The sequence below is a fragment of the Agelaius phoeniceus genome, chromosome 6, assembly GCF_051311805.1.
Source record: "Agelaius phoeniceus isolate bAgePho1 chromosome 6, bAgePho1.hap1, whole genome shotgun sequence".
NCBI classification, from domain to species: domain Eukaryota; kingdom Metazoa; phylum Chordata; class Aves; order Passeriformes; family Icteridae; genus Agelaius; species Agelaius phoeniceus.
In genome coordinates this window covers 61082183-61106895 of record NC_135270.1, presented here as the reverse complement: position 1 = coordinate 61106895, position 24713 = coordinate 61082183, and the positions used below count along the sequence as shown (strand labels likewise).

The window sequence follows — 24713 nt, the reverse complement described above, 5'->3', positions numbered from 1 at the left end:
TCCATGGGGGTCACCAGTGTTCACATGGCTGAGATGGTGATAGCTGGGAGGATTAGCAAAGTTTGGGTTGATACTATGAACATGCTGTTTATTTTGGGAAATTCAGCAGCAAGCTGAAATGTTTGATTATCTAGTTTATCCCCTGGGCTAGGATTTGTTGATGGAATACAGGTTTCATCAAGGAGATGCTACAGGCAAAACCTGAGATCAAAAGCAAGTTCCTGAGTGCTGTTTGCTGAGGATCTGTGTTTTCATACAGTGACAGAGGTATTTGCTGCCTTCTTCCCTGCCTGCCCTCTGCCAGCACTGAGGGTTTCCTGGAGTTCTGAGTGTGCAGGTGATGAGATTCTCTGAGAATGGAGTGGGTTTGGTGGTGGGTTTCTCTTGGTGTGGTGAGTGTGGCCAGTGTTGAACCAGAGTCTGGTTTTGGGCAATGCAAGGCAGCATTGGCCAGCTCCAGATCTCCAGAGCTCTGTGATCAGGGGGGATCTGTGTGTTCTGCCCAGCTCCAGATCTCCAGAGCTCTGTGATCAGGGGGGATCTGTGTGTTCTGCCCAGCTCCAGAGCTCTGTGATCAGGAAGGATCTGTGTGTTCTGCTCCAGATCTCCAGAGCTCTGTGATCAGGAAGGATCTGTGTGTTCTGCTCCAGATCTCCAGAGCTCTGTGATCAGGAAGGATCTGTGTGTTCTGTTCCAGATCTCCAGAGCTCTCTGATCAGGAAGGATCTGTGTGTTCTGCCCTGCTCCAGATCTCCAGAGCTCTGTGGTCAGTGTGGGGTTTGTGTGTTCTGCTTCAGATCTCCAGAGCTCTGTGATCAGGGGGGATCTGTGTGTTCTGCACTGAGAGGGGAGCACTGACCTGGTGGTCTTGGCTTGGCCATTCCTAAAATTGTGATCAATCAGATGGGTCCTGCCTCCCCACATCAGCTCAAAGGGCACAGCACTATCAAAAGATAAATGGTTTTCAGGGTGTAGAGGATTGAGGCTCTGTTCAAATGTGCAGTAAGGTTTCCTTTCCTGTTTTTGGCTGTTGGGTGAGGTCTGGGTGCTTGTTGGTGTTGCAGTGTCCTGGGAGTTGTTGCCCACAGCTTTGATCCCTGAACCCAGCTGCAATCACCTCCCCAGAGCTTGGGGTTTTTTTTGCTTTCCCTTTAAGGCCTCACCCCATGTACTGTGAAGGTGCCTGGGGCATGACAGTAGCCACAAAGCTTGTGAAACAGGCCAAGGAGAAATGACAAACATGTCCTTACTCAGCATCACACGTTGGCTGATCAGATGCTACTGCTCGTGTCAGCAGCCTCAGCTTCTCATAGAACTTTGGGGAGAATTGCCTGGCAAGATACCCAGAGAGTCCCCAGCATCAGCCTGGAGCAAAGGTCCCACATTGGAAAAGACATTGGTGGAGTCCCCATCCCTGGAGGGATTTGAAAGATGTGTGGATGTGGCACTTGAGGACAGGGTTTAAAGGTGGCCTTGTCAGTGCTGGGTTAATGGCAGGACTGAATGTTAAGGATCTTTTCAAACCTAAATGATCCTTTAGGAGGAGGCTGGAAGATAAACCCCAATGTGAAAGGCTGGGACACTTCTGGGGAGAGACAGTGTACAGGAGTCACAGCCCCATTCATCTGAATAATAAAGAGGATTATTGAAATATTATTAAACTGCCCTGGTCAGGAAAAGGAGGTGGGTCTGGGTCTCCTCATCCCACCTGGAGCAGCCCACTTTGGAGGGCACTGCTGTGGAAAGGCATTGCAAGAGTGCTCTGATGTTCCCAATGAATAATGCAGGAATGCTGAGCAAGCAGCACATCTATGGGAAGGATTTGGAAAGATGTTTTATCTTTAGAAGCAAGGACACTTCATTAATCTCCCTGAATAATGCCAAGCCATAAATTATATTGGTAATAGACACATCTACATAATGAAATGTACCTTCACTTGGTCTTTACATGAAAAGAGGCTGGAAGCAGCTGTGGTTTCAGGCAGCTCCATCATCTGTTAGAAACTGCTTGAGAGTCAAGGATGGAAGGACCCAGCTGTGTCCAGAGCCACCTTTGTGTCCTGCCACATCATGGCTTGTGTCTCTTCCACAGCGTCATGGAAAAGGAAAACCAAACCAAAAAAAGGTTAAGAAAATGGCTGGGATTTGCAGGGAACTTGCCTTGCTTCCAGCATCCAAAAATATTAAAACCAGCAGCCTGTGAAGTCCAGACCACAACAGAATTTAGAGGCTGTGGTGCAAGTATCCAGGAAACTGGGTTTGTATGGTAAGGCCATGGGTCTGTAACCCAGTAATCCCCAGCACTGGGAGAGCTGGGAGTGGGTTTGCACTGCAGTGTGGTGAGTGGTTTGGCCAGGCTGGAGAAACAGACTTTTTATTTTAAGAGCTGGGGGGAAGAAAAACCTCCTTGAATGCAAGCTTTGCACAGGAGACAGCAGCTGCTGGGGCTTTGGGTACTTCTGATTCAATGGATTTACCCAGAAAGTGCCTCAAACAAAATTAAAGTAGCAGTGTTTCCAGAGGTTGTTTTGTTTTCATCCAACATTTGAATGTTGTTTTCCTCTCTCAATCCCAAACCACGTTACTTTTGCATTCTTCTCCTGGGGTGGGTGGTTTCTGGTCATGGCTGGAAGGCATGAGTTGCTGCAGGAGCAATTTTGGCTGATGAGCACCTGTGTTAACTTGAGCAGGGAGGCTCCCAGTCCCACCAGCAGTGAATTCCAGTGAAACACCAGTGGTGGGTGACACCTTGGCCAGCAATCCAGGGGAACTCCTGGATGTCACCCACCTGGAGGCAGCTCTGAGTCACATGGAGATGATTCTGCACTGCCTCATTCCTTGCACTAGTGATAGTTGGGCTGGTTTGGGTTCAGGGATGGTTTTTAAACCCAGTTCTCATTTGCCTGGTGTAGTAGAAAACCATTGGGATATGGAGCAGTGGGAGATGTCAACCTTGATGTCAAGGAGGACAGCAGAGCTGGAAGAGCTCTGACTTTGCCACTCATCTGCCACTAACAAAGTGTCCTGCCACACCCCCTAAAGGTGCAGGAAGCTTTAAATTCTGTCAAAATCACTTGAAAGAGAGGAAATGCCAGGCTGAGGATGAAGGGAAGGCTGGCAAGCTCCAGCCTTGCAGCTCCATGGCTTTTCCAGTGGGATCTGTCCATCTCTGCCTGCAAGGAGGAGGAATCCCCACTGCTTGTGCTGAGCTCTTGGTGTGGTGGAGGAGCAGAGACACTTGGAAGTCATGCAGGGAGTGAAAGTCCTCTGGGATACTGGCAGAAAATGAATTCTATTCTGTTATATTTTACTCCACTCTGCCTTGTGTTCAGCATCCTGATGCCACCCAGGTCGGTGTCAGTGGCACAGGCTGGCACTGTGTGACACAGAGGGGCAGGAGAGGGACAGCAGGAGTGCCAGCCCTGAGGCTCAGGCAGCTCCCTGGCAGCTGCACCCCAGGGAGAGCAGGAGATGCTGCTCCCAGCCTTTGTGCTGCTGTCCTGGGAGCTGATCAGGTTTCACCCCAAAATAATTTCCTTCTGCAAACAGTGGTGTCTGTTATAAGGCCTGAAAGCTGAGCATGGCCACACATTGGTTGCTTTATCAAGGCAGGAATTTACTGCATCTCTGATCTCTCCCCAAAAACTGTTTTCCAAGTTTTTCCCAGGGGTTTGTGGTGTGAGTGGGAAGCCAGGGCTTCTCACCACCTTTGCCAGCTCCTCCCTGTGCTGCTGGGAGCTGGTCCTGCTGAAGCTGGGACACTTTCATGCTCTGAACCAATTGTCAGCATCTGATGGAGAAGTGTTATTCTCTGGGAATCACACTCCTTCCTGCTGTGTTTCCATATGAACCCCTCAGTGTTTACTTTGCAGCTTTCCTTGTCACACACTGAGAGCTGCAGTTGCTGTCCTGTGTCTGTATGTGCATATTCCACAATGTGCAAGGTGGCAGGGCAGGGAATTTGTTCCTGGTGCCCAATTTTCTGCCTTGAACGAGTCCCTTGCTGCATTGCTGCTTGTGAAGTGGCCCAGAAGAGGAGCAGAGGCTTTGCAAACATTACCTGTGTGAGTGCCAGTTTTTTACAGATTGCCAGAGAGCTGCAGCCTCCAATTCCCCTCTGCTTGAGACATTTCCCTTCCAAATACCAGGAAGAGACACAGTGGGAAAGTGGAGGTGGCAGAGGATAACTCAGAGTTGTGTAAAACCCCAAATCCTGAATTTTCCCTTCACACCACACAAAGAGAGTTGGAAACCTGGAGTGTCTGAGCAATTGCAGGAATCCTTTTGAGCTGGGGGCTTCACTCTTCCTGTGGGGAGCTGGGATGTAAACCTCCCCCTGCCACAGAGGTTGAGTGGGATGATGCTGTTGCTGCATCATGACATGGAAAAGCCTTGCCCAGGCTCTTCTCTGTTGGATGGGTGCAGTTTGCACCTCTCCAGACAGGCTCTGAATTGCTGGAGGTATTCAGCAGTCGGGTGTTTCTGCAGGGTTTGCCTGCAGCAGAGCCCAGCTGCATGGAATTGCATGAGGATGGGATGGAATGGAATGGAATGGAATGGAATGGAATGGAATAGAATAGAATAGAATAGAATAGAATAGAATAGAATAGAATAGAATAGAATAGAATAGAATATTTCAGTTGGAAGGACAGGAAGGAATGGCTTTAAAGTAGAAGAGGTTTGGATTAGATAATAGGAAGAATTTCCTTCTAGTGAGGGTGATGAGGCCCTGGCACAGGGTGCCCAGAGCAGCTGTGGCTGCCCCTGGATCCCTGGCAGTGCCCAAGGCCAGGCTGGACAGGGCTTGGAGCAGCCTGGGACAGTGGAAGGTGTCCCTGCCATGGCAGGGGTGGATGTTCATTAATGTCCCTTCCAACCCAAACCTGTGAATCTGTGATTTCGTGACCAAGTCAGTGGTCAAACACTGGGACAGGCTTCCCATAGAGGTGACTGATTCCCCAAACCTGTCAGGGTTGAAAAGGCAGCTGGACAATACCCTTAACAATATTCTTTTAATTTTTATCCTCCCTGAACGGATCAGGCTGTTGGACCCCAGCCAGTGTTGTGTATCTCTCAGAATTGAGTGGATTTCTGCACATTTATTGCTGTGTTGCTGTCAGTTGGCTCAGAGCCACTTGAGGCTCCAATTAGCTGGAATCAGTAGCCTGGAGGGTGAGAGAGGGGTCGTCAGCTTCCAGAAATCCTGTCACTCCTGCTGTTCATCTCTTTGGAGTTGTGGAGGTTGAATCCTTCCCTGTGAGTAACTGCAATGTGTTGCTGCTCCTCAGAGGAAAACAAGATGCAGGGAAGGGAATTTTCTTCTGTAGGGAGGTCTGTTCCTCCCCTCCCTGCACAAAAATACAAGATTTTCATTTTGTTGGAAGTTTCTTCCCAAATATTATTGAGTTTGGTCAAGAAAATGAAATCTCAAATTCTCCTTGTGGCTTTTCTGATAGCTGAAAACAGACATTTTAGCCAGACAAGGGGAGGAGCATGATTTTGGTTTAGTGAAAACTTGAATTAGTTGGGAAAGCTTTTCATGTTTCAAGCACTAACAAGTGTCAAAGTCATTATTGCTCAGAGCTGGGACAGGAGTTGAGTTCCTCAGCATATTTGTGGTGTCTTTGGTGGGCATCAGCAATTATGGGAGAGGAACCTGGCAGTGGGAATGTGTAATTGCCAGGACCTGTGTTCTTTGTCCCTTAAGTTCAGTGTCCACATTTACCCATTTCATGTGTTCTCAGTGGAAAAGGATCATGGAAAAAAAAAACTGTGACTGGGCCACATCATTTTAGCCCCCCCAAAACGAATCTTTACAGCTCCTAGGATGTTTTTGTGAAATATCAATAAAAACTGGGCGAACAGTGGTTTTATTCTGAAGGAACAAAGTCACTCTTTGTCTTGAGGTCCTGCAGCACTTCGTGGGTACATGAGAAACAAAATGTGAGGCTGGTAATAAAGGAAGGACAAGCCAGCTGCTGCAGGCAGCAGTGCAGCACAGGGAATTCCACAGGGAAAGATGTATTTTAACCTTATGAGTGCTTGTATAGCTGGGAAAGACACAGGGAGTCAGCCAGTGCTGCTGCTCCGCTACAAGCTGGGGAGAGTCAGCTCTTTGTGTCGCTTTTTCATGGGGGTTCCCTAAAAAAAAGAGGAGTTTCACTTTGCTTTGAATGTCTCAGCTGTAGATGCAGAGATTTTCCCTGTCCTCCCTGAGTCAGCCCCAGCTCTCCCCTCCCTCCTCTTTGACGTTGGCACTTCAGGGCAGGATCAAAGCGGGTGAAATTAGGAAGTCTCCTCCTCGCAGTGACTCATCACTGCCTTTGGTCAAGTGCTTTGCTCTGGGCGATGTGAGCGGCAGAAAGGGGAGGGGAGGGAGGGGAGGGATGTCTGCATCCCCCGATTCCTCCTGGGAATTCACCCCAGCCTGGGGGTGAAGCTGCTTGTCCTCACTTCACAGCCCAGCTCGCGGAGTTTGCTGTTCATGGTACCTTCAAGGCAAAGCAAAATGGGTCAGTTCTTACCCAGGCAGGAAATCCTGTCAAATCTGAGATCTGATCTGATCCATTAAGTTACTTTTTCTTTCATTTACTGCAGAGAATTTGAAGCAATGAGCAACCAGGTGTTTCCCCAGGCTCCTGCAGGGCAGAGAGTTGTGGCCAGCCAAAGTCAGGGCTTGATTTTAACACCTCAAGCTTTGCACAGAAATTTTCTTCTTTGAAGCCCTGGCTATGTTTTCCCTGTGAGGGGCTTGGCAGCATAACAGGATCTTCTCTTCAGCCTTTGGGGTGCACACAGTGAGGGGGGCTCCCCTGTATTGATGTTCTCTGGGGTCTAACACTGATTTCCAGCAATAGGCTCCATGTCCTGTAGCTCCTGTGGGTTCATTACAGACTGAACCACAACCATCCTCATCTTTAAAAAAAAAAACCAACAAATTTTGGTAGAGCTGCATAAGCTTTGCACAACTTGGATTTATACTAAGCTGATTGGCTCTGAAAGGGTTCACCTGGAACTATTCTTCCCACCTGTCTCAGACACTTGTGAAACTCTTAAATTTAAAAGAAGGAAGGATTTTGTGGCTGTTAGATCACAGATTCAGCCTGTTAGCTCACCCTGCCTGCATTCTCCCAAGCAGTCCATGTAGGAGGACGCCCATTTATCCCAAAAGACGGATCCAACATCCATCCCAAGAGATGGGCTGAGCCCCTGCCATGGTGGGGTTGCCATGGCCTTGCTGTGCTCTCAGGGTTTATCCATGTGCAGCTTTGGCTGGGAGCACCCATATGGTCACCCCAGCCAGAAGCATTTCTTTCAGCATTTTTGTGCAGTATTTTGCTAATTACTGTTTTCCATAATTGTGACAATGACTTTCATTCATAGCACTTAGATGTGTATAAAAGCAGAACTTTCCTCAAAACTCCCTTTTTGTCCAGACATCGCTTAATACGTGGAAATTACACTATTGGCTGCTGTGGTTCCAGCATTTATTTTTATTTTTACCATTTCCATGTCTGCTGTGGGAAAGGAAGCAAGGGTAGCAGTCCTCAGCATCCAAAGATAGGAACCACTTTGTTTTAGCTTTACTTTGGCCATGTTGAATTTTGCTGAGCACGTCTTGGCCGAGCTCCAGGATGCTGGACCAAGCCCACTACATTCAGAGAGAAGTGAATAATTACTACTTTGTGGTGGCAACACGGGGAGGAAGGAAAAAAGTGTTTGCAAAGTGCTTTGAAGATAATGACACCCCCAATTTGACGAGTGACAGTGGTGCAGAACATCCTTAGAGAGCTGGTTAGTGATTAGAGGAGCAGACAAGGAGCACTGTTCCCAACAGTGCCTGGTTTGGACTTCCTTTAAGGAGGGAGTGGTGAAAGGGAGGGCTCAGCCAAAAATAAACGAGCATCTCAAAGGCAGATGGTCCTATTCACAGACCTAAAATTACACCAGTGGAGGGCCAGGCAGGATGAAAGGAATTAGCATCTGGTGGTGAAGGGAGGGCAGTGTCACCCAGGGTGGGTGACCAGATGGCCCAGGCACAGTCGGATGTCCTCCTGCAGGCACTTGCAGCCTTTCCCCACTTGTAGACCTCAATATATTATTTTTATAGTTTGTTGTTTGGTTGTTGTTTTTTGTTTTTCTTTTTCCCAGGGAGGTGCAGATTCCTCCAGAGCAAATGTAGGCTTTACTGGCAGGAGGCTCAAATCTCCCAGTTCCCTTTTATGGAGCTGTTCACACCCTGCTCCTGCAGCCACTGCAGCCTGGGGTGAGCAGTGCTGAGAAGCCTTCAGGTCAGGCTGGAATCTTCCAAAGGCACAGCTCTGGGGATAATCCCAGGGACAGGCACATCCAGCCTGAAGGGAAGTCCAGAGAGGTTGAAGCACCCAGTTTCCAAATTAATGTGAAGGTGATCACCATATTTCTCCTTGTGGGAGAGGATTCACTTTGTAGCTGAAGTGAGGTGCAATGGCCTCTCTCAATGGACTCACAGCTGGTTGTGGCCACTCTTGGAAGCTTGGGGTGCTGTCCTTCCTGCTTCCCAGATGGATCATACAATCACCAGGTGGTTCCAACCCTGTCCAACTTGACCTTGGACACTTCAGGGGTCCAGGGGCAGCCACAGCTTCTCTGGGCACCCTGTGCCAGGGCCTGCCCACCCTCACAGCCAGGAATTCCTTCCCAGTATCCCATCTAGCCCTGCTCCTGACAGTGGGAAGTTGTTCCCCATTGTCCTGTCCCTCCATCCCTTGTCCCCAGTCCCTCTCCAGCTCTCCTGGAGCCCCTTTAGGCTCTGGAAGAGGCTGTAAGGTCTCACTGGAGCCTTCTCTTCTCCCCTGGAGCACCTCCAGCTCTCCCAGCCTGGCTCCAGAGCAGAGGGCTCCAGCCCTGAGAGGATCTCTGTGGCCTCCTCTGGACTCATTTCAGCAGCTCCATGTCCTTCCTGTGTTGGGGGTCCCTGAGCTGGATGCCAGACTCCAGGTGGGATCTCACCAGGGCAGATCAGAGGAACAGCACTCACCAGGGCACCCCCAGAGCAGCACTTTGGAGGGTGCCAGCTCTTGTTCTCAGCTTTGTTTTCCCTGCTTAGCTGGAGCACCAAAAAAGCCTTTTGAAAACCGTGCTGTGACTCCCAATCCAGGTTAAAGTGACCTTTTTCAGTTTATTCTTCCCCCTCACATTGTTACTTTGGGCTTGAAGGAGGGCAGTGACCTGGTTCATGGCACTGCCCCACGGAAGGGTTGGATGCAGAGCCTGGTGCTCATCCTGGCAGAGGGGAAACCCTGGCACCCCATTCCCTGTGAGTGCATTCCTATAACGTGACTTCAGACAGTATTTCAGAACTCCTAAGGTTTAAAGCACTGTTGCAATGCAAGAGCAAACCTGAGAACTCAGATTTAAATTTGGGGGGGTGGACTGGATTTGGACCAAGGTTTCTCAATGTTAACTCTCCAATATCTCCCGACCATTGTGCAAAGATCAGGACAGAAATCTCTGGAAGAAGCTGCTCGCTGGTGGTGGTGGTGGGGCTTGCCTTGCTACGTAGCCACATTTATTTTTATTTCACTTTTGAGCTGGTATTCCAGGAAAGCCCATTAAGATCTGGCAGCAGGCTGCTGGGGAGCAGTTTGCTGGAGCTGAGTGTGGACGTGTGGTGCTGGAGGAGCCACTCTGAGGGCTGGGGATGACTGATGGTGCGAGGTGTCAGTGGGGAGGAGGGGAAAAGGGGGATGTTCTCACTCCACTGAACTTCCTTCCTTTGTGTTTCCTATTAAGCCCAGGGAGCAGCGCTGATGCTGCTGCTTTTGCAGCCTTCCAAGCTCCCATCCATTTAATTGTGGATGATTTCATCCCGGCCCTTTTCATGCTGAAGCCAGTGGCCTGCGTCATGCAACAGTGAATTTAGGCAGATTTTATTTGCATGTGAGTCATTGAGCTTTTCCAGCTGAATGTCACCAACTTGGAATTTTTGTCTGATTTTGTTGTTGTTTTTGTCTCTTGGTGTTTTTCCACCGGTCTTTTTTTCCCTGCCCTTTGCTGCCTGCACCCCCTCCACAACCACCCCCCCCCTCCCCACCCAGAAAAAATAGGAAAAGACTAAATGGGAGTTTGAGTTGGCAGTGCAAAAGGACAGGATTAGGAATGTTCGGGGAGAGGGGGGGAAAAAGGCTGCTTTATGTTGCTGGGAGGGAAGGACCAGAGCCAAGTCAAATTGAGGGCTCTAATTTGGGAGCGGTGTTATTACAGGTCAGAGGGAGTCAGTTACTGGCTAAATTGGGGGAGCTGTCACATGCCAGGGCTGGAAATGCTGCTCACATGGCTGGGGCACACAGGCTCCTGGGCAACTCGGTTTGATTTTGTTGACAATGTTTTTAAAATTAAAAAAAAAAAAATTGAAAAAAACCCCTTGTTTATTTTCCCTCAAGTATGGGCTCTGTAGCAGCGTCCCTCTGCCTCCACTGCTGGCTCATCCTGGCCCTTGCTGCCCTTTGCACAGAGAAGTTTATAAATAGAGCAACTCCTCCATTATGTGCAGCTTCAGTCTCTTTATTTTTATACTGGAATCTGTTCAATGATTAACAGTTTAAACCATGTGCTGTATATCAATACCTTGCATACCCTTCATAACTTATTTTTAGTATTATTTTTCCCCCTTCTAAATCCTTTATCCATTTTAGGCAACACCGTTATGACATTCAGATAATTTTTTATATATTTATTTTAGCCTTTGAAGGAACTTATCTGCATTTCAATTAAGCTTTTGGTAAAAGGCTCTTTGCAATTGAAATTAAGAAGTCAGAGGAGTATTTCCTCCATGCCTGTGGTTGTGCCTGAAAGTCAGGAAGATTCGGTTGTTTTTATGGATTAAGCTCAAAAAAGAGATACAGAAATTGCATCTTTTATTTCCTTGGCTTCCTGCATCCTAGGAAATTCCACTGAAAATCTGGATTTGAGGGCGTGTGGAGGCATGTGAGCAATATAACCCTGGTGTCAGTGGAAGCAGGCAGTGAACTCATTTCCCACCTGTACCCCAGGTCCCAGAAGCAGCAGAACCAGCAGCGTTTTCCCGTGGCTGAGCTCACGGGCTCCAGGGAGGGATGGGGCTTCTGGAAGCAATCTGCAGCTCCTGTTTAATTATGCTTTTAATCCTTGCTGACCCATGCCATTGCCATGGGCCGGCTGAGCTCAGCTGGCTTTGCACAGAGCCAACAAAAGCCACTTGACCCAGGATCTCTCTGGGATATCTTCATCCATCAGACCTGGCACGGCTGCTCTGATATTCCTGTCTGCTCATTGCATGCACAAGGGCTGGTGATTTCCCCTCTGCTCTCCACAAGGGACATGGTTTTGGTGTCATTTCTGCCAGGACAGCCTTCTCAACCCACCCATGGATGGTGCTCCTGCTTTCTCCTGCTCTTGTGCCCCGGCTGGCAGAGGTGGAGCAGCACCTCACCTGACAGTGTCCACAGTGCTGGTGGGACTGTTGCACCTTTGCATGCTCTCTGGTCAGGTGGGACCCTGGCACTATTTTCCTGAGCTTCTCAAAGTCCATCCTCCCCATCTGAAGTTTGGGAGCAGGATGCCCGTGATGCTCAGGGGCTCGGGTGCTCCATGAGTGAAGGGAAACCAGCACTGGGCGTTCTTGTCCAATGTCAGGTTGGCTTCACTCTTCAGGACAGCTTTTGTTGGAGGTTGGTTGGTTTGTCTGCCAAGCATCTGTCCTCCTCCTGACCTTGGGGTGAGAAGCAGGAGGTGGCACCTTGTCCTGCTTGATGTCCCCCCTGGCTCTGAGCTCTCATTTGTGCCGCTGAACCATTCCCCACATTTCTCCGTCCAAGCACTTGTTGGATTTTCACTCTTATCTCCCACCCATTGGCACTGCTGCCATCAGTGTAGACATCACTCCACGCTGGCTGGACTGTGGATTGTGAAATCAGTGAAGCAAATTCCTCTTTCCCAAGGTGTTCTCTGTGCCAGGACTGGCCACGTTGTGTTGAGAAGCTCCAATGCCATCATTCATGTGGTGTAGATTCCCTTGGCACCCGTGGGGCTTTTGATAAGGTTTCCCAGCGTGTCATCTTTGCTCTGAGTCAGTGAAATGCTCTCAGCATTGGAAATCTCTGCACTAAATTAAAGTCCTGTTGCTAGGGAGTGTTGTGATAATACAGGGTATTATGCTCTGTAGCAAAAGTGTGCAACAGTACAGCCTAGAAAACAAATCCATAAAACCTCCCGTCGGATGCACAGTGTGAAAATCGAGTGTACTTCAGCTCAGTATTAAATATGTCATGGAAAAAGGCTCCCTCTCCTCCTGAATTTCCTGAAAGTCTGCTTTGGGCTGAAAACTGTAGTGGCTGCAGCCAATTTAGAGAAGGAAAAATCCCTGCTCTTGTTGCTGTCTGCAGAAGCTCCTTAATGATCGTGCCATGCAATTCTCCAGTGCTAAAAATACATCACTTCTGGGTTTGTACAAACAGCCTCCTAATGACTGGAGCTCTGGCAAGCTCAGGAGGCAGAGGGGGAAAATAGTGGCAAAAATATGAAAATCTTACTCATTTCTACTCACAGTGGAGCTGGGCTTTTATGTCCTTGTGGATCTCTGTGGGAGTTTAGGGATGTTTTGGTGAGAAATATTCCAGTTTGCTCTGCATCTGACCAAAATATTGGGTATTCTGCTCCCATTTGGAGTTTACAAATTGGGTGGACGGTGCTCTGTCTGCTGGTGGGGTTTCATCAGCCTGTTTGGGGTGACAGGATGGAAAGATCTGATTGAGGCTTGTCCTTGAGCCTGGCTTTAGTGCTGAAATTCCCAAATCCTGCTAACACTTCATAGAGCTGCTGTTGCTTTGGAGAGCATAATGGAGAGGGGAACTGCCAGTGACAGCTGAGCTCTCTGCCCAAGGAGAGCTGCCTTTAAAAGGGCAACAAGCCAAGTAGGGCTGGTGTCTTATGCCACACAGGGGTTTTGGAGACAGGAGCAAGGGGTTGTTTGCTTTTTGTTTCCCCAGAACTTACATGTCATACAGTCACCTGCCCCTTGCCTGACGTCCCAAGGAGAATTGTGAGAAATTGTTGAAAGAGTTGCCCAGAGCAGCTGTGGCTGCCCCATCCCTGAAGTGTCTAAGGCCAGGTTGGATGGGGTTTGGAGCAACCTGGTCTAGTGGAAGCTGTCCTTGCCCATGGCAGGGGGCTGGAACTGGGTGGTCTTGAAGGTCCCTTCCAACCCAATCCGTTCCAGAATTCCCTGGAACTGGCTGTTCTTCCAAAGTGAAGAGCAGCAGCCCATGTGCCTCTTGCCACCCAGGTGTGCTGACAAACCCATCCCTCCTGCCTGGGCCCTGGGTGGTGAAGGACTCACCTGTGGCACACAGGGGAACGTTGGAGCCATTGCAGGAAGATTATCTCTTTGGAACATAATTGAGTTTGGTGGTTAAATATTCACTGCTGCATTTAACAAGGAATATTGTGTAATTAATTTACATGGAGCTCCTTAATCTTGGTAATTAGGAATGGAGGAGATGCTCCTTCATGAATTCTTCTGTGCTCTTGTCAGTGCTGAACCACAGAATCACAGATTGGTTTGGGCTGGAAGGCACCTTAAAGATCAGCTCATTCCAACCCTTGCCATGGACAGGGACACCTCCCACTAGACCAGGTTGCTCCAAGTCCTGTCCAGCCTGGCCTTAAATCCTCTCTGTATTCAGAAACACTTTGCTTTTCATGATTATGTGGCTCTTGCTTTGTTTTTCCAAGTGTTGCCTGCAGTGGGGATTTCCCAGGCCACCACCTTTTGTGGGATGTGCTGCCCCACATTGCTCCATTGCTCCGTTTTTTTGCCTCCCTTCCCTGCATCTGCTCTGGTCTGTTCACCTCCCCTCCCCCTTGGAGCTGCTCTGCAGCAGCTCTGGTGGAAAAGAAACATTAAGTACTTTCCTAATGTATTTTTAGCCTCTTAGAGTGTGATGTAGCTGCTGGAAACACGGAGGGGAGCCAGCACCATGTGAACCCAGAGGTTGCTGTGCATCACTGGCGGATTTTCCATCGGGCTCAGACAGAGCCAGGGTGTGAGGTGGGATGTGGCTGCATGTGCCTTGTGTGATGTCTGTCTGTCCTCTCCTTGTGGGAGCTGGTAGACAGAAGGTCCACCTGTCCTTCAGAGAGGTTGTCCACCCTCGAATCTGCCCAGGAAAGGAAAGTGACCAGTCAGGGAAAGGGGAATTGTGTGGTTGCCTTTTTATATCTCATTATAGACCAAGGATGCTGGGGTAGCACTGAGTGTGTTGGAGCTGGAGGTTCAAAGCTGTGGGATTGGGTGCTGTGGGAGGGGAAGTGCAGAGCCCTGAATCCCACACACAGCAGTCCCCATGCCCTCCTGGTGTCCAGGGCTTTTCTGCAGCCTGTTCCCAGCTCCTAGCAAAGACTTGTTCCAAGGCAAGAGCTTCAATTCCCAATTCCTCCCCAAGCTGGCCTGAATGGAAGGGAGTGACAGCAAAAAGCCACCCACGGGGGTTTATGGGCTTTTCCTCTGTCAGATCCCACATTATCCACTGGGGTGAGCAGTTTTGGTGACCTGTGAGGAAGCTGTGCCCAGGATGCAGAGCTGGCCTGCCCTGGAGGTGCCAGCAGCCGTGGGTCCAGCAGGCACAGCGCTGCCTGGCACGGCTCCTGCTGCCTCCAGACGTGTGGCATTAGGTCCTCCCACCCCTCTGAGGTCAGCCCTGGCTCAGGCATAAATCCAGACCTGGAGCAGGCTCTGAGCCCTTCCTGGAGCCTTCTCCTCTCCAGGTGAGCACCCCCAGCCCTCCCAGCCTGGCTCCAGCCCTTGGAGCATCTCTGTGGCCTCCTCTGGACACTTCACTTGGCTTGTGTTTCACTGTGAAATAAGTTGTGTATAGTAACAGGAGGAGAACCCAATTTCTGCTTTCAAAATGAAATGGTTTGTCTTTGTCTTGGATGGGTTTGGTTGTTTTTTGGGTTCTTTCAAGTGCTTGAGAGCACTTGGCATTATTGTTTTTCCTTGAGGACAAGTCACCTGGTGAGACCATGGTTTATCTTGGATGGGTTTGGTTGTTTTTTGGGTTCCTTGTTGGGATTTATGCTGCAGCCTCACAGATGTGGAGGAGCTTGGAAGCATCACGGGTGTCCTCTCCCCTGTGTTGGCATCAGTCTTGGGGGGATGAGGAGCAGGATTCAGGTTCAGCAGTGTTTCAATGACTGCCTCTCTGCCTGCTGCACTTGGCAGGTCAGCAGTAACGTTTATCACTGAGATGTTTTTCCTTTTAATTAGCGCCGGTCACAATAACGAGGAGGCACATGCTGAAATTCTGATTATTTGGCCTCTGGTGGAGGGAGAAGGCTGCCAGATTTAACAGTGAAGGTATTGATGTGCTCTGGATGGGGTACAGAGTGCTTCCAACAGGATTCTCGCTTCGTTTTCCTTCATGTTGGCCTTTTGAGTGAGGCTGATTTACGAAGGGAATGATGTAAAATTGCCCAAACAAAGTATTGTGACTGGGTCAACGTGCAGGTGCTAATTACTGCAAATAATAATTTAAATCCCTTCAGCTGGAAACACTTTGTGCTTCACCTTCAATCGAGCTGCTGCAGCAGGAGCCAGGGCAGAGGTTTGTGTCTGCAGTACTGTTGGAGAGTGGATTTCTGTGATGGGTGGTGGGCAGCTGGACCACCTCACACACCAGTAAACCCAGTTGTGGGAAGGCTGGGACTGGCAGCAACCTGCCCTTGGCCGATGCACTTGGTGCAAATTCGGACTTGTGGGTGAAATCTCTTGATTTTTTTGGCTCCTCTGCTTTATCTTTGCAGCAAACTGCCCTGTGTGAGGTGGGCTGTGGTTTCTCCACCCCGCTCATAGAATCACTGAATGGTTTGGGTTGGGAGGAACCTTAAAGATCCTCTAGTTCAGAATCTGAAGCAGATGAATTCCAGCATAAAACCAGATAAATTCAACTGGAAATGAAGGCAAACAGAAATGCTTGGGAGAAACTGGAACAACTAGACATAGAATTCAGGTTTGTCTGATGATGGTCACCCACTGAGAGATGATGCTGTGGCCAAGCTCAGGTTGTTGGGCTGTGTTCATATGCAGGGTCAGGTTTCTTGACCCCTTTTGCCCTGGTGAAGGCATCCAGGGAGCTGGAATAGGTGTGAGATCCTGACTGGAGATGACCTCGTTTGCAGATTTGGAGGATTTTGAAGGAAATGCAGCATCTCCCATGGATGTGTGGAGAAGCTGGTGAGTGGTGATGTGCTGCTGGGTCTTTGCACAGCAGGATGAGTCCAGGTGCTGATTTTTCTGCCTCTGACAATAAAAAGTGGGTGCCCTCCACATAGCTCTGCCCATCACCCAGATTCAGTTTCACGTTCATAATCCAGGAAATGGCAAACAATGGGAGCCTCTTCTGGGAGCTGCTGAGGAAGCCTCTTGAAACACCTTCCTGCAAACCCAGAAATAGCCATCTCCTGCTCTGTGGCCACTGATTCCAGGCTCACTGGAAGCACTTGCCAGCTGCCTAAGCATGGTTTGGATTTCTCTTTTGCTGTTGGCCATCCAAGACATGAAAACCTTGGTGTTGTCCATCCCCAGAAAAGCTTCCTTGCCATCTAGGAGCACCCAGCTCCTCTCTGCAGTCCCTGATGCTGCAGTTTGTCACTTTACAAGATCAAGGATCCCAACCTAAACTTTTAGTGCAAATTCCTGGTTTTTCTCCCCAAATACATCTGAGAGTGCAATTCATTGCAGCCCTTCTGGGAAGGTGCTTAGAGGGTGCCCTTCAGATTTGAGCATCTGGTTAATGGTTGGACTCAATGATCTTAGAGGTCTTTTCCAACCTTAATGATCCTATGAATCCCTCTCTTAGTCATTTCTTGCTTGGGCAAATTATCTGAATGGGCTTTTGAGAACTTTTTATGGAAAACTGAAAACAAGGGCATAATAAAAGAGTAATTTAAGAGCAGTTTGCTGACAACTGGAGCCCTTAAGTGCACTGACTTGGCATTGAGGGGCAATGATACCAAACCTCCTGTGTGAATGTCCTCTTTGTTACTTGGAAGATCCTTGGGCAGTTTTAAAAACACTTCCAGTCTTCAAATTGGTGTCCTTGTTGCTCAGGATAAGCTGTTGTCTGTTTCATAAGGTACACATCACTCATCTCTGAATCACAATCAGCAAATTCATGGAATCCTGGAATGCTTTGGATTGGAAGGCACCTTGAAGACCACTTCATTCCAACCTCCTGCCATGGGCAGGGACACCTTCAACCATCCCAGGCTGCTCCCAGCCCTGTCCAGCCTGACCTTAGACACTGCCAGGGATCCAGGGACAGGCACAGCTTCTCTGGGCACTTGTGCCAGGGCCTCACCACCCTCCCAGCCAGGAATTCCCAATCTCCCACCCATCCCTGCCCTCTGGCACTGGGAGCCATTCCCTGGCTCCTGTCCCTCCATCCCTTGTCCCCAGTCCCTCTCCAGCTCTCCTGGAGCCCCTTCAGGCCCTGCCAGGGGCTCTGAGCTCTCCCTGGAGCCTTCTCCTCTCCAGGTGAGCGCCCCCAGCTCTCCCAGCCTGGCTCCAGCCCTTCCTTGGAGCATCTCCGTGGCCTCCTCTGGACACTTCACTTGGCTTGTGTTTCACTGTGAAATAAGTTGTGTATAGTAACAGGAGGAGAACCCAATTTCTGCTTTCAAAATGAAATGGTTTATCTTGGATGGGTTTGGTTGATTTTTGGGTTCTTTCAAGTGCTTGAGAGTTACTTGTCATCATTGTTGTTCCTTGAAGACAAGAAACCTGGTGAGACCCACACGTTCTTCTCCTGTGCTGACAGCTGCTCTTGGCCATCCCTCTCACCAGGGGTGGTGCTTTTAAACTGCAATCTTCTGACCCACAGGTCTCTTCACAAAAACCAAAACTAGAATTAAACCCCTGCAGTTTGGCTCTTCAGGGTTTGTAAATGCAGGCACCAGTGTGCTACTCATGTTGTTTTTTGCAGGGACTGTGTCTGTCCTGCCTTTGTCCATCTGGTCTGGCTTTACATTTGGAAAACTGTGACTGTTCCCAGGACATCATAACCATGAGCCTTGCTGGTGGTTGAAATAACCCCCTCATCCCTCAGAGTAAAGGCAGGAAGGTCCCTCCTGCAGTGCAGCATTAGGGGTGGATCCATCACCACTGGACATGGTGGCAATTAACAAATTAACAGTTTGCAGGGATCCAGCAGTGATTAAGCAGAGAAATCCCTTAATGGATTAATAAATTTACAAATTTCACCTCGTTTTCCAGCCAGAAGCCCCAGTTTTGGGGATGGTGTTGGTCCTATTCATAGCACAAGCACAGGTTGCAGTCTTGGAAGCAGGACCCAGCTATATTTGGAGCTGGATTTATCCTCAGGCATGCTGCACATGCATCAGCTGGGCTGTCTAGCAGCAAAATCCTGTCAGTTAAGTAATCCTTCAGTAGAAGGTAGTTTCACATCCCACCTTCATTCAGCTTCTCATCCAAGAAAATGTCCCATAATAAAAACTGGGATTTTCTGCTTCAGGGGTACCAGCAGCTCCCATCCCTTCCCAGTGCAGGGCTGGTCAGTTGTTATCTTACCTCATCTCCAGAAAGAGATGGGAGTTCAGTGGCAGCAGTGTGCAGGACAGGGATTTTGGGGGATTTCTAGGCAGCAAGGTGGGGGGGCTCTAACTTTGGGGCTCTCTCTATGCTCGGATTTGCCAGTGACATTGCACAGAGCAGTGAAATCCTCATGATGGGAAGCACCAGGCATCCCTGCAGCAGCATCCAGGAGAATGAATGAGTCTGTCCTGGGAAGCACCAGGCATCCCTGCAGCAGCATCCAGGAGAATGAATGAGTCTGTCCTGAGATTGGTGCCTGTGACCCACCACAGGTATCGTGTCAGGACCCTGGCATGTGGGATCCCAAACAATTCCCAGTCTCAGCTGCCCCAGAGTGTTTGTTCTGGCAGTAAAGGATGGGATATCCCAGATGGCCAGGAGTGCATGGGAGCAGGTGAGGGGCTGAAGGGGGCTCTGGGGTGTTGCCAGCCCCTCTCCCCCTGCCCACAGGCAGCACCAGCTTCCCTCTCCTGCTCTGCCCTCTCCAGATCCCTCTATTTTCTGGCAGATAGGATTAAGCCTGACCTTCTGCCCCATCTCAGAGAGAGCCAAACCTCTTTCAGATCTAATTATTTTCCATTTTTGTTTAATTGTGCACATCCTGCTGCTGCCTGAGAAGGAGACCAGCTCCTGCCTGGGCTGGGGCACCCAGCCCTTCATCAGCCACAGGCTTCTGTGTCAGTGCTCCATCTTTTTGGGGCTGTGGTTTAAACCCCCGAATCTCTTGGAGGTCCAAGGCAAAGTTCCCAAGAAGCAGCTCTGGCGCCATCCTGTGTTTCCCCAGTGGGGACCTTCGTGCTCAGCTCGGCCCCATGTGAGGAGGAGGAGCCCAGCCACGGCCACCTGCCTCCCTCCTCTTCCTCCTCCTCCTCCTCCTCCTCCTCTCCTGCACCCAGTTTACACCAGACTCAGCTTTTTCTATGTGTATTTTCCTCCTGTGTTTAAGTGGCACCAACTTCTTTGAGCAGTGCATTGCAGGCCGTTTTTTTTTAATGGTCTTTGATTTCTCAGTTTATCTGAGCTGCTACAGAATCCCAGCTGGTGCCAGGCTGGGGTTTGGCTGTGCCAGCCTGAAAGTGCTGCTGAACCACCATGAGAAGGATGATAAAATATCGGGGTGTGACATCCCTCTCTGCAGGAGGATGGGAGAAAATAAAACATGTTTTCAACTCACCAGGCAGCTGACTAAGAGAAAGGGGACAGATAAATCACATTCATCCCAACAGGAAGCCTTGCCTGGAGCAGGGACATCTGCATATGGAAAATATGGATATGCACTGGTGAGCCTTGAGTCCCACTACACTCGTGTATCCTTTACAGCATCACTTATGCTGAGTGTTGCTCTCCCAAATCCCATTTTTTTAGCACCAAAACAACCTCACAGCATTCCCACGGGCACAGGAGCACACCCAGAGCACCACAAGTCCCCTCTGCTGCAATGCAGCAGTTCCTTCTCCACCAGAGCTGTGCCACGTCGTGTCCCTCGCTCCTTTCGGCACAGGACGGCTCGGGCACGCTGTGCTGGCTCAGGAAGTGGCTCTGGAGGAGGGGGAGCTCTGGAGAAGTAAATACCAGTGCAGAAAGTTCCAGGGAGAGTCTCCAGTGTTTCCAGCAAGCCATCTAGTGGCTTCCTATTAAAACAGTTGCATGCCTTGGAACTGGGAGGGTGAATGTGGAGGGGTGAGTGCTGCTCACCGCCACAGTCGTGTCAGGAAACTGAGGGACAGAGTTTGGCCCCAACTGGGAGAAGTTGCTGCTCTAACAGCCCTTTTCTGGGTCAGAGATGGTGGGAGGGTTGGGTTAGCTGCTGGCTGGCAGCATGGGTCATGCAGAGTCATAGAATCATGGAATATCATGGAATATCCTGAGATGGAGGGGACCCACATGGATTGTAGAGTCCAGTTCCTGGGTCACACAATATCCTGAGCTGGACATTGATTTGCTCTTGTGCCTTCCCAAGAGCAAACCTGATGAATGATCCCACAGATGGAGATCCAGATCTGCATTTGAGTGGTGTGGGTTCAGTTACCCTACTCAGAACCACACAGAGGCTGTAGGGATAATCAGTGATTTGGAGCAGCTTCTTGTGTGGAATGGATTGAAGACAGCAGACAGGGAGGGAAAACATAAAATTTTGGAGGATTTTTTCAACATTTCACCTGATGAAGCTTTGGGCAGTGTGTTTAAAGCAAGGAGGAAGGAGCATTCTCCAGCACACAGCTCAGTTGTGGCTCCTGTAGCACAGCCTAAGACAGGGCTGGAGATTTGAAGGCTTTGCAGAGGGATTTGGTCAGCACTGGAGGAGAGACTGCCCTGGGGCTGGGGAGTGTCTGTTGGCTGGTCTGGGTAGATTTGGTAGGTGCTTGGAGTTTGTTTTAGCTCTTCAGAGAAACCTCTGGTGATGGAGATCTCACAATGTCCTGGGCTTACAGAAGGCACTTTCATCATGTCCAACCTCATTCATCTTTGCTGCAGTTCAAGTCAGAGAATCATAGAATTGTTTAGGTTGGAAAATCCCTCCAAGATCACTGAGTTCAACCATTCCCCCAGCACTGCCAAGGCCACCACTGACCCATGTCCCCAAGGGCCACATCCTCACAGCTGCTAAATCCCTCCAGAGATGGTGACTCCAGCATTTCCCTGGGCAGCAGCAGAGGTGGAGAGCAGCTTGTCCATGCCAGTGTTCACCTCTCAGCCAGGCTCAGGCTGCCTGGTGCAGATTTTCTGAGCCTCAATGGTGTCTGACTGAGGTGGTGCTTCCCAAGCCAGGCCCTTGCCCACCTCGTGCTGCACAGCCCTTTGTTCCCACTTGCATGCAGATGTTTGCACCTGCTTCATGCAGATGTTTGCACCTGCTTCATGCAGATGTTTGCACCTGCTTCATGCAGATGTTCTTTTCACATCTCTTCAAGTCTCATAGAATGTCCTGAGCTGGAAGAGACCCACAAGGATCATCGAGTCCAGCTCCTGACCCTGCTCAGGACACTCCAATCCCATCCTGTGCTTGAGAGCATTGTCCAAATTGTCCTGGAGCTCTGGCAGGCTGGTGCTGTGACCAGTCCCTGGGGAGCCTGCTCAGTGCCCCACCACCCTCTGGGGGAAGAATCTAAGAACCTTTTCCTGATCTCCAGCCTAAACCTCCCCTGACCCAGCTTCATGCCACCCCTTCGAATCCTCAGCACTGTTTGACCTCTAGTCCAGTTTCCTGGAGTGTTTTCCTTTCTCTTAGCACAATACCTGCATGCTGATCACGTTTATCACATCACCCTTATCACCAGTGACATTCTGGGTGGTGCCAGGCCCAGGACAGGTCTCCTTGCCCAGCACATCCTCTGAGTCTCACAGTGAATCAGCAGCACCAGCTCCCTCCATGTGCTTTTCAGATGAGTTGTGTGCCCACATTAGAGCAGTTTCTCTCTGCTGTGCTGCTGAGGGAGCCATGTGCAGCAGCACCTAATGAATATCAAGATATACAGCACTGCCTGTTCCTCCAGCTATTCACAGGCCAGTTGCTCTGTCGCAGAAGGAAATCAAATTGCTCTTGACAAATGGGTGTCGGCAGTCACTTATCATCTTGTTATCTCCTAAGTGCTTACAAATAGGTTGTTTCATTATTTGTTCCATCAGTTTTCCAGGAGTTCCAGTTAAGTGACCAGTTTGTAATTCCCTGACTTTTCCTTCTGCGTATTTAAATCCAACCCCTAGGTTTCTTTTCTTTTCTTTTCTTTTTTTCCCTCATCTTCTGAAACCTCTCCTATTTGCTGTGATCTAACAGAGGAACAGGAGCTCTGGGGCTGCTTCCCTCCTTTCCTTTGGGGCTGGTGGATGCACCAACACCCTGGATGGATGATTGTGTTTCCTCTGGGGTTCTCTCCTGTGTTATCTCCTTTGAATCTTGACCTTTTCAATTTTTCAGCCAAGTTCTTTTGAAAGGTTAGCTTTACCCACTGAGTGCTTTTGTGTAGTGTTTTCTGTAATCTGCAACAGTATGAAAAATTTGGGCCAAATCATGATTTTGATTAAAATAAGAGTGACAGCAGTAGAGTTGGAAAATGGCTATAAATGCATTTCCCACATAGAGTTGGGTGTAGTTTGTTTTTTTCAGTGATTTTCAGGGGCATTTGGTAACTTTTGGCATCCAGTTTGGCAAGCTTTGCCCTGACAGTGGTTTTGGAGGGTGGTGACCTGTAAGAATCCGTGTCTGGATAACTATTTAGTGCAATACAACAGTGACCCCCTTGCCAGGGAGATGCTCATGCTGTGCTGCCACATATGGTGGTGTTCACAGGGGTCCCAGGACCAGGGGAGAGATGAGAATGTTGACTCCATGTTTAGAAGGCTTGATTTATTATTTTATGATATATATTATATTTAAACTATACTAAAAGAATAGAAGAAAGGATTTCATCAGAAGCAAGCAAGAAGAAGAATGAAAACAAAAGCTCCTGACTCTCAGAGAGTCCAAGCCAGCTGACTGTGATTGGCCATTAATTAGAAACAACCAACATGGACCACTCAAAGATGCACCTGTTGCATTCCACAGCAGCAGATAATCATTGTTTACATTTTGTTCCTGAAGCCTCTCAGGAGAAAAAATCCTAAGGAAAGGATTTTTCATAAAACATGTCTGTGACAACCACACGTGTGCAAATCCCTTCGGCATGTCGCATTTACCCTGCCAGGACCCGGTTATTTCTTTATTACCTCTGTTTATCAATTTCTCATTAATCTCCCTTTTTCCCCCCCTCCTTATTCCTTCAACAGGAATCATTAACCAGTGGCAACAGGAATCCAAGGACAAAGTGATCTCCCTCTTGCTGACCCACCTGCCTTTACTCAAGCCCGGCAACATCGAGGCGAAAGTCGAGTACATGAAACTCTTGCCCAAAATCCTGGCGCACTCCATTGAGCACAACCAGCACATCGAGGAGAGCAGGCAGCTGCTGTCCTATGCCTTGATCCACCCTGCCACCTCCCTGGAGGACAGGAGCGCCCTGGCCATGTGGCTCAACCACCTGGAGGACCGCACGTCGTCGTCGTTGTCGTCGTCGTCGTCGGGGGGCTTTGGCGGGCAGGGCCGGGGCCGCTCGGACTCGCTGGACTACGGGCAGGCTCACTACTATCACCAAAGACAGAACTCCGACGACAAACTCAACAACGGCTGGCAGAACTCCAGGGACTCCGGCATCAGCGTCAGCGCCTCCAGCTGGCAGGACAAAAACCTGGCCTGTGAGAACGGCCACCTGCCCCTCTACTCCTCCTCCTCCGTCCCCACCACCATCAACACCATCGGCACTAGCACAAGCACCAGTGAGTACTCACGGGAGGATCTGGGGACAGTCCCCCCCATCCCACTAGGAATTGCTGCTTTGGCGTGGTTAGCACAGGGGCTGAACTCATCTGGGCCATAGAAAACTCTTTTTTTTTTTTTCTTTATTTTTCTTTCCTCACCTGCGTTTTTTTATTTCCTGCTTGCCTTGTTGGGGTTTTTTTTTCTTCCAGCATTATGGGGTTTTAAAGACCTGGGTGTGACGGTGCTCGCAGGGGTCTTGGGATGAGGGAAGAGATGAGGATCTGACTCCATGTTTCAGAAGGCTTGATTTATTATTTTATTATATATATTATACTAAAACTATACTAAAAGAATAGAAGAAATTATTCCATCAGAAGGCTGGCTAAGAATAGAAAAAGAAGGAATGATAACAAAAGCTTGTGTCTCAGACAGAGAGTCTGAGCCAGCTGACTGTGATTGGCCATTATTAGAAACAACCACATGAGACCAATCACAGATCCCCTGTTGCATTCCCAGCAGCAGATAACCATTGTTTACATTTTGTCCCTGAGGCCTCTCAGCTTCTCAGGGAGGAGGAAAAAAAAATCCTAAGGAAAGGATTTTTCATAAAATGTGTCTGTGGCACCTGGGAGCTGGAGAGGAGGGAAAACAGCAAAGAGTAAGAAAAAGTTAGATGGGCCTTACTGAAGGGAACCCCTTGTGTTTCATGCAGCTTTGTGTAGATTTACAGTTCATGTTTCAAGAGTGCCTAAAGCAAGCAGGAAACCAATGCTTCATGTCCAAAAGTGA

General features: G+C 49.3%; 1 protein-coding gene across 5 annotated transcripts in view; it reads left to right on the top strand.

Moving 5' to 3' along the window:
* Nucleotides 1-24713, top strand: part of SAMD4A (sterile alpha motif domain containing 4A) — a 102675-nt gene that overhangs the window by 39160 nt on the left and 38802 nt on the right. For all 5 annotated transcript variants that reach the window (XR_013182912.1, XM_054635030.2, XM_054635029.2 and 2 more), the window contains exon 3: nucleotides 23396-23941. Coding sequence is in view for 4 of the 5 variants with exons in the window: in XM_054635030.2 (XP_054491005.1) it covers nucleotides 23396-23941 (546 nt within the window). In the remaining variant the exon portion in view is untranslated. The remainder of the gene's footprint in view (nucleotides 1-23395; nucleotides 23942-24713) is intronic.